The 10089-nt window shown below is 47.4% G+C and overlaps 1 protein-coding gene across 1 annotated transcript; it reads right to left on the reverse strand.

The window, feature by feature from the left end:
• Nucleotides 1-1228: 1228 nt before the first annotated feature.
• kcnc4 (potassium voltage-gated channel, Shaw-related subfamily, member 4) lies at nt 1229-9868 on the reverse strand. Its single transcript, XM_076159287.1, has 4 exons — nt 9833-9868; nt 7796-8732; nt 6807-7001; nt 1229-2883 (listed from the first exon to the last, which is right to left on the reverse strand). The coding sequence occupies exons 1-4, from the start codon at nt 9866-9868 to the stop codon at nt 2738-2740; spliced, it is 1314 nt and encodes a 437-aa protein (XP_076015402.1). The 3' UTR covers nt 1229-2737.
• Between the last annotated feature and the right edge of the window lie 221 nt (nt 9869-10089).

Genomic DNA, 10089 nt, shown 5'->3' on the forward strand with positions numbered 1-10089 from the left:
CTACGTTTCACTCAAACTGAACAGCTGCAAAAATCCTTTACTAGACAAATCTATTACAATTAACTCCCAAATCAGTATACACTTTATATCTTGTCATGTTGTGTATTATCATATATTGTAATAATATATGTAAAGTATGTTTTATCATCAGTATGGTATTATATTATATTTATACTTTAACTATGATTTCAAAGATGTATTTTTATTTCATTTCATTTTGTTTTATTTCCCAAGTCAAATGGTTTTCCTTCCTTCTTCTGCTTCTACTTCTTTTTGTTATTATTGTTGTTGTTGCATGGACGACACAAAATCCATCCACACACAGCTGTTAACATCTTGCACATATGTACATGTGTGTATGTGTATGTGTGTGTGTGTGTGTGTGTGTGTTTGTGTGTGTGTGTGTGTGTGTGTGTCTGTGTGTGTCTGTGTGTGTGTGTGTGTGTGTGTGTGTGTGTGTGTGTGTATGTGTATGCACACAGCTGCACTAACTAACATCAGCAGTAATACATCAGAAGAAATGAATAACCTGGTGTGAGAGCAGCCATACAGTGGATGGACCTGCTGTCACCTGCTTGGGTTTAGCTGCAGCACACACACACACACACCAGTCTCTACAGTGCACCACACAAAACATCCCTGGACACCAAAACGTTCCTCATGGGCAACAACCGTAATGATGGTCTCACTGTGCTGAGGTCGTGTGTGTCTGTGAGTGTGTGTGTGTGTGTTTGTGTTTCTGCTTGCTTTCCATGTCAGAGATGGAGGGAAGGAGGGATTGAGGGAGGCAGCCGAGCAGTAATTAGTGTTGCCTGTCATCCCAAATCGCCATGGAGATGCTTTCTGTGTGCCATCTCCACCTTCAGTACATAATCATGGAGGCTCAGGGAAGCAGGAGGCTCGGCTGTGTGACTGCCATCACACAAGCACCAGATCAACCGCGCAACACGTGTTTCACCATAGACAGAGATGGAGAACACGGCCACTCTGCACCCTCACACTGTGCAGCTAAAAATAGCACTGAATGTTCACCCGTACTATATATAACATGTAAACATACAGCCCACTACACTGTGCACATCATTATACTGGACAAAACATACATATTACATACATGTTCATTATGTTTTTGTGTGAATGAATCCCAACAAATTGGCCAACCTCCATAACATACTGATGAAGGAAATATATAGCATTTGCTCAAAGAAAACAATTGCACACGATCATGTTCAATACACAGGAAAATGGATTTTTATTTGCCTACGTGACACAAGACATCCACTGCTTTGCATCAGACACAGAACATCTGACAGTTTGACTGGGTTTCAAATCCAATACAAGCACCTATACAATCCATAATGGGCAAATATCAATCTGATACATGTGTGCTTCTCCATATACAACAAGGAAAACAGGAAATGAGGATTAAAAAGGTGAATAGAGTTGAATTATCAAAATAATAATCTGTTATTATAGGTGAGAGCTATTTTCATGTCGCATAAGCACGTTAGAGAAATATCTTAAAGGATCATCCTGTACAATATACTGCGCTACATAGAACTTTGCCTGTACAGAATTACAAACTCCTCGGGTCAGGAAGGGGCTAAGACCTTATTTAAGAGGGAATGAACTTCTTTCCCTTTGTTTATCTAATATAAGGCCACTATGGTCGACCGTTAAGATGAAAACGTCTCCGGTGAAAGAAACCACACGTCTGTCAGATTGGAAACATGTAACACGGCTTCTACAAATCTGACACCACCAGCAGTGTTACGTTATCTAATGACATTACTGCACATATTTAAGCTCCATTACTCAACATTAGGCACAAGTGGAACTAATGCTATCGTCATGCGTGTACTTATACTAACGATGGCCGTGGAAATCTAGCATGTAATCTAATAGAGTCCACATTTGGTCCCGACTCAACCAGGAATGATGCATCAATAGTTTGATGTAATGGACGGACTCGACCACTACTCCTGTGACTTTGTCTTCTTCCTATGTACAAGGATTTACAGCCGCTGTGTGTCTGGAAAACCTGCATGTGAGACTGAGCCAAAATGAATCTGTGTGTTTGTTTAGTGAACGATGAATTCAAGTTCTACTCCTACAGTTCACAGTAACATTTCTGCTGTACAAGCTCATATTGACACATGTTGGCTGTTCTTACTCGACATTTTACAACATTCTACGGAATAAAAGACGGGAATCAGAATGACATCAAAGTGTTTTTGAGTTCCAAAAAGAACTCAAACTAAACATATCTGTACATATCTTTATATATATATATATTTAAAAAAAAACCTCTCATAAATTCTAAGTGGCGATCTCTCACGATCAAAACCTTTCAGATCCAGAGAAGCTACCAGATGCTCCACCAGTGCCAAACGCACACAACAAGACAAAATCCAGTCTTCCTTTGCCGTCTCAGTCTGCGGGCCACTTTATCTTCAGGTGAGTGCAGGAATCTGTGTCCTGCTTTGCAATGAGCAGATAAACACCAGCAAAACTACTTCCACTAATGGCAGGAAAACACGAAACGGACTCTTTAAATGCACGCAGGAGCCAGGAGCTTCTGTCTCGTGGTGCAGCGTCAGCTTACATGATGAGCGTATGAATTCAGGGTACATCTTACAATGCTAGATCATGCATTACATGCAGAATGCCTCGTAACATATAAATGAGTGTAAATATTATAAATCTGCTATGCATTTTCTACACCGAATCAGTTCATTCAGGAGAGAAAGGTGCGGGCCGGAGGTGGATCTCTGCACAGCGGGTACTCTTTCAGTTCGTGGCCTCTCTCCTTTTCGTAGCCGATCAGCATCACCTCGGACTGAGCGTAGTTTCCAGGGGCGGCGAGGATGTCTTTACAGCTCTCTGTGGGGAGAAAGAGCGCAGAAACGGGATCAAAAGCAGTCACTTTCACATGTAAACAGTGTGGTTTCGTATCAGGACGAAGCCTCCAAAGTCCTGATCATCTACTTCTTATTTGTTTCACACAAACATCACATTATGCAGCAACACCTTCCATGACTGCAGTCCAGTTCTATCATGCTCAGAGTAAATGTCAGGCCCTCTCTCAGTCTGCCTGTCCTTTGTCACTCATTCCCTTTGTGGCTTTCATGGTCCAGCCTGAGCCGCAGGTGGGGCGGGGGGGCTGGGGAGGGGAGTGGAAGGCGTCTATCTCGGCAACCTCGGGATTGCATTTCTGATTTTTTTTTTTGGGATGATGCAACCCTGCTGGCTTCATCGGGGGGGCTGTGACCTCCATCGCGCTCTGGGGCGGTGTGGAGCTGGGAGTGTAAAGTGGTTTTGATGAGGGTCAGCGCCTCTAAACGATGGGGCTGCGGTAAGAGCCTGGATCGTCTCCGACCCGCCCGGGGACGATCCAGGCTTCAAGTCGGTTCAAGTGAGACAGGATGTTGTTGTTGCGGCGTTGATAGACAGACAGGTAAGGACTTCTGCAGGGATACAGGCAGCGTTATAATGGGGCTGAAACATGTTTTTGCCAGAAGCGTGATCTGTGAGTTTTATGAACAGACACATGCTGCACGTTCTACTGTCTACTATGTGTAAGATAATAATCTTCATAGAAATCCCGTCGCTGGTTGTGTGACTCTGAACCCACTGATGCATTTAGTCCCCAAAAATGTCCAGAGACATGAGTACAGCCGGGGCCTGTGGTCAGCACAGAGGCCAGCAGGGGGCTTCAGCCTTGCCCACCCATGCTGTTAATGGAAACCTATTAGTGACAATCATCATCCAGAGGGAGTCACCAGGGAGCGCACAAGGCCCATCTGACCCAGTAGCTCGGTAGAGCTTCCGCTTGGGAACCGGAGGGTTGCCGGTTCGAGTCCCTGCCGAGGTGCCCCTGAGCAAGGCACCGAACCCTAAATTGCTCCCCCCTCTGCTCCAAAGTCGCTTTGGATAAAAGCGTCTGCCAAATGATCGTAATGTAATGTAATGTAATGAAGCCTTTTCCTCTCCTCTGTGATGGCCGCCGCTGCCGCTGCCTCCCTCTTAGTGCCGCTTGAACGCTTCGTCACACCATTGCGCTCTCATCATAAGGAGACGAGCAGGCGGCGTGGCAGACTGAGACAATGTGCTTGATAGTGTTGTTGCTCTGGTACACAGAAAGCTGTGAAGGGAGTGTTAAGATCGCCACAAAATCACCCAGCACGCTGCCAAAAAGTGAGATTCAAGACCTTGTGAAGCATCAGAGCACGCAAACTAACTCAGGAGTTAGAACAAACCTCACAAATTGGTCTGTTATTGAGTCCTACAAGCTTTAATTCAGGTTTTTGTAGAAATGAGGGCGAGTACGTTGAAAGAATGAGAGATTGCTGAACCACAATGGGATTTATCCTCCTTAACACTTCATATGCTGAATGCAAAATGTCAATAAAGTGCATTATTAATCAAACAATGTAAACAGACAATGTTTGTAATTGGTGAGGGGGGAAATGGTAGTGCTGTGGATTTCTCAGGGTAGATCAACGTACATTTTTTTCATTCTCAACCTGGTTCTCTTGGCTAATGTTTCCCTCCTTGATTGAGCTAAAATGTCAGTTTTATCAGCAGCGGTTCCTTAAGAGGGGGCAGAGGTATTGCAGAAGATTTTCTTATCTACAAAAGGGGAACCCTGCTGAAAGAGTGCGGGCACCGATGTGCTAATGAATTGCTAAACTCAATTAAATCCAATTGTGTGTTAACAGTTGGATGTTTTGTGGTGTTGATTGAAAAGATCTTAAGACGTCATTTACATTTACTCCCTTTGGCGAATGGTTTAATTAATGTACACGAGAACACAAATCCTCACTCTGGTCCTCACTGTGGAGGATGTTTCTTCAGTGTGTTTCTCTCTGACTGGAGGGCCGCCGACCATTTCCTGTGGCCTGATAACCATCTGAGCGTATTCAGACGTGCAGCCTCCATCTGTCCTCTTCTCTGCTTCCTGCCACGCCGCTCTCGTGATACATTATCTATAACTTATATCCTGTAGCCCTGCGTGGAATTAACCTCACACCCCCTCCACCCCGCTGCGGGCAGAGCTGCGGCGGCGAGCGATTCTGCAGCATCCATCTGACCGACGGCGATGTCGTGCACAAAAAGCAGAGGGATTCTGGGCCAAATTCTGACACAATTGTTTTAACCGTGTTAGGAAACAGTGCCGGTCCATTTGGCAGGTAAAGTGTGTGTGTGTGTGTGTGAGAGAGAGAGATATTCCCCTGTAATAGACTGAGATGTCCACATACACAGCAGACACAGCTCTCTGGATTGAATTACCCCCCCTCCTGCTCCCTGGCAGATTAGTTTTCAGGCGTTCTGGCTTTGCTCAGCTTTCCGTCCTCCTTCAACCCGCGATCTGAGGAAAACTCGCTCGCCAATTCCACCATCTGACCCGAGTTGTTGGACACAAACGGCGAGACGGCGTTGAATCCCAGCGGCGACAACGTTTTTTTCCCCAATTCTCAATATGCAAGTTGTCCTCACTTTGCGTTTATCTTTAGCTTTTCATTTCATCTGTCAGACAGAAGTGACAGAGTGTGTGTGTGTGTGTGTGACAACGTGCCATTAAGCAACACCAAGGGCCGCCACGCTCGACACATTCAGGGGGACTGACGAGGCTTTCAGGCAACATGGTAAAAATACAATTACCGTGTAATGGGCTGTCAAAAAAGAAAAGGGATGTATTCTCACGGGGGCCGAGCTAAGTGCACATTTATCTGCTGGCTTCGTCTTTGTCTGACAGCCACATGCTAATGAGCTTCGGGAGAGAGAAGAAAAAAAAGAGAAAGGCGCACAGGGCGGCAAAGTGCAGTTTTGCGGGGGAACACCTGATCTGTTGTTGGATCGCTTACGGTGTCGGGATGTTGACTGATGTGGGAGTGAAGCTGCTTTCGCCCGCTCTTTAAACAGTCACAAACGCTTTAATCTGCCACAGTTTGAGATTTGAGCTCAGATTTCAGGCCGTTCGCTCACGTGCACTTTAAAACTTTGACTACAACGCGATTGAGGCGATGAGTCGTCTTTGTATCGACCCATTCAGGCATGTAAACGTCTTACGGGACATGATGTGTTCGTTGACTGGATCGGATATCAGTGGTAAAACGATTAGTGAAGCCAAAGTCTGGGAGGTTCAGCAACAACAACTGGGCCTAGTGTGAGTATGTGGTGGTAGTTTGGACACGATCGAGTAGAGACGGTCCCCCAGCCGTGTCCCAATGGAGACGCCTGTTTTTTAAAGGGACTAACCAGCAGGATTTGCATCGCATTTGCATGAACTAAATGCTCTGCCGATCTGAACGGTCTGCGGGAAACGTCAAAACAGGAAGAAGTAGTAGCAGAAGCTGAGGAACTGTGGCTGCAAAATGAGAGAAAAAATGTGCAGAGACGGAGACGTTTAAACATTTCTCACACAATAACTCTACTCACAACCTGCAAACTCCCGGTGAGGTCGCTGCATTATTCAACAAAGTCTCGTTCCCTGAGAGCACGCAGACAAACTGATGATGCAATTTGTGCTACGGAGCACTTGTATTGATCCTGTATTGATCCGCCCGATGAAAGATGACTAAAAATGTCTGAGTGTACTGGAACTGCAGGAGACTTTATGGAGAGTTTGGGACTTTTTTTTTCCTCTGTCGTTTTCTCTCCATCTGGTGTTTCCGACGCTCCTGTGCAGACATTTGACAATCAATCGGAGCTGTGAGCGATTTGCACGCCGTCGGTACCCATGGACCCTAAACGTCTCCCTCTGCAGGACGACAGCAGTGACTTGGGTAATTCGATTGACCTACCGGTGTGGATGTTGGGGTCTCCGGGGCAGGAGAAGTCTCCGGACGTGAGCAGGAAGCAGGTAGCCTCTTTCTTGGTCTTGTCTCGGGGCCGCGAGCACCTCAGGGACCATCGCTCGCTGGGGGACAGCGGCTGGGTGAGGCTGCAGCCTTCTTCCTCAGAAACGGCCACATTTGCATCGCCATTCTGTTTGGAGTCTGAAAGGATGACAAAAAAGAAAACACACCGCAACGTAAATGCCAAAGCTTTTACTGGCAGGTGCCCCCCCACACCCACACACACGCACACACACACCGGCCCCCCCTGTGGGCCCGGGCAGACAAAGGCACAAGTATACGCCGCACAAAACAGTTTTCTCCTGTCACGAAATCCAATTTGAGCGAGAGATGCTGTAAGCGGTGATTTGATCAGGTTGTGTTACTGTCTGTGTGACTGAGCAACGACGTTCATCTGGCCTGAAAAAGCCTCAGGAAGTTCAAAGCGGCGTCGGGGCCCCAGCAGGTGTTCATCACGCCATTTGCAAGGGAAATTCTAAAAAGGATGAAAGCTCGGCTTAATCCCTTTATTTCTGCACCTTAAGAGTCCCTTATACTTCACGTCATCACATTAAAAAGGTGGAAGATGAATGAGTCAAACCCTTAAGCAGCCCCCCCCCCCCCTCCCTCCCCCTCAGACGCCTGTTCCCTCATGGTGGAAATGAAGGATTGATTCATTATACATTTACACTTTTTTAGCTATTTCCTCCTCATTTCCAGCTGTCTCAGTCTGTGTCGCTATAACTCCACGGCCGTCCTTTCATCAGCCGCTGCTTTGTAGCCGCTGTAATAAGCTCAATTACGCTCTGTAGAACAGGAAACCTAGCTGGACACATAGCTGCGGGGGGTTCACGCCTGGCAGGAAGCAAGGAATCCTTCTCGCAGCCAAACTGAATGAAGTTAAACACAAACTCGGGAGCTTCAGGTTTTGCGTGTTTGGAGCGCGGCGATCTGACCTGAGCGGTTCCTGCCGACGCTCTCCTCAGCAGCCAGCGGACACGTGTCGCTCTGGGTGCTCTCTCTGTGGGAGTTCGTCTCGGACTTGATGAGGGAGGCCGAGTCCGTGGGCGCGTCAGGGTTGGGGTTGTGCTTCTTCTTCTTCTTGGGCAGCTTCTGCTTGGCCATGGCCAGAGAGTAATACATCCCAAAGTTATTCACAATGACCGGCACCGGCATGGCGATGGTCAGCACCCCCGCCAGCGCGCACAGAGCCCCCACCATCATGCCCAGCCACGTCCGGGGGTACATGTCTCCGTAGCCCAGCGTTGTCATGGTCACCACGGCCCACCAGAAGCTGATGGGGATGTTCTTGAAGTCTGTGTGGTTGGCGCCGGTGGGGTCGTTGGGGTTGGCGCCGATGCGCTCGGCATAGTAAATCATGGTGGCAAAGATGAGGACGCCAAGTGCCAGAAAGATGATGAGCAGCAGGAATTCGTTGACACTGGCCCTCAGCGTGTGGCCCAGCACACGCAGGCCCACAAAGTGACGCGTCAGCTTGAAGATCCTGAGGATCCGGACAAACCGCACCACACGGAGGAAACCCAGCACGTTGTTCGCCGCTTTGGACGACAAACCGCTCAGTCCCATTTCCAGGTAAAATGGCAGAATGGCCACAAAGTCGATAATGTTGAGCGTGCTCTTGATGAACTCCAGCTTGTTTGGGCAGCAGACGATGCGCACCAGGAACTCAAAGGTGAACCAGACCACGCAGACGCCCTCCACCATGATGAGGACGGGCTTGGTCACCGTCTCCCACGTCTGCACCGTGTGCGTGACGTTCCCTGTCTTTACCAGCTCTGTCCGGTTGTGCAGTTCATTGAAGGCCTCGTGGGTCTCCAGGCAGAAGGTGGTGATGGACACCAGGATGAAGAAGAGTGAGGCAAAGGCCACGCCCTGCAGACGAGACAGAGACAATCAATGATGGTAATCATGTCACAAACATCAAACCCCTGTAAGTTGTCATTTTACTGTGATTTGCCTCGTCTTGTTGGTTGTAGATTGATTTAACATTGATATTAAATATTCATTCAAACAGAGCAGCAGGAGCATCAGAGGTAACAGATTCCACTTTAATTTGAGCTACGTGAGAAGAGAACGAGTGGCAAATACTTAAAATAGATGCAAAAGTGTTTAAACTGAAGGCAAACAGCACCGAGCCGCTCAATGGAAAAAGTTCTCGACAAAACCAAACAAACAGAATTCCATTCACGCTTACGCTGCCACCCTCAACCAGCAGGAGGCGCTGACCGTATATGGCCTCAAATGTGCGCGCTGATGAAAGGAAATGAACCACAGAGCTTTTGTGCGTATTGTCATTCAAATTCAACAAATAATTTTCTTGTTTTGTTTGGACAAAAGAGGATTTGGCTTCTTTTGTTTTGGACTTTTCCGGATTTCAATAAAATACAATTCAGCTTGTGTAAAAAAAACAAAAACCCACATGCAATAAATCACAAAGCACGTCAGGTAAGATGAACCTGGTGTGACACAATGGCTGCGTCTGTGTGTGTATGTGTGTGTGTTACTGCTGTGTGCTCACTAATAATACCTGATCTGTCCTTATTGTTTACCAAAGCGGGGGACAAATTGCAACGCCTCTCGCGGCTTTCTCATCCCCCAGCTGGATAAATATTTACCTAAATGCCACCGACCTCTCACGTGTCGATCGGAAAAAAAAACACGAATGAAGCCATTAAGTGATGTGCAACTTCACTACTGGGAAACAAAATAGACGGTGTTTCCATTTCAGAGCTGGATCTGTGTGTGCGGTTGAGGTGATGTTGACGTGGATGCACACATATGTCTGCGCGGCGTCTCTGTAAGGCCACGCAGCTTTGATGTGCCTTGGCGTAGGCGCGTGGAAGAGTTGCTGTTCTGTTTTTCCTCGCGCGTTGCACTCGAGGAGGATTTGTTTGCATCCACAGAGCCCCGACGAGTGCGACAACAACAAACTGACGCTACGGCTTTCACATTCGCCGCGTCACAGCACCGACTGAACCCAGATCCTTTGGGCCTAGATGAAGATCCATGGAGACACTTTATGTTGCTTTTTCCCCCTTTAAGTGTGTCTGCGTATCACACACACACACCTGCTCATACTGCCCATCTGCATGAGAAGCTTTCTAACACAACAACCCACCGCAGAGCTCTGTGCATCTGGTCCCCCCGGATCAAGACCAGGAGATCCCCTGTAGCATAGATACAGTAACCCTGGACATCTCCCAGACTGTGTGTGTGTGTGTGTGTGTGT

Source organism: Genypterus blacodes, unplaced genomic scaffold (genome assembly GCF_046128005.1).
Source record: "Genypterus blacodes isolate CSIRO-AG114 ecotype Tasmania unplaced genomic scaffold, CSIRO-AGI_Gbla_v1 ptg000094l_1, whole genome shotgun sequence".
Taxonomy (NCBI): Eukaryota; Metazoa; Chordata; class Actinopteri; order Ophidiiformes; family Ophidiidae; genus Genypterus; species Genypterus blacodes.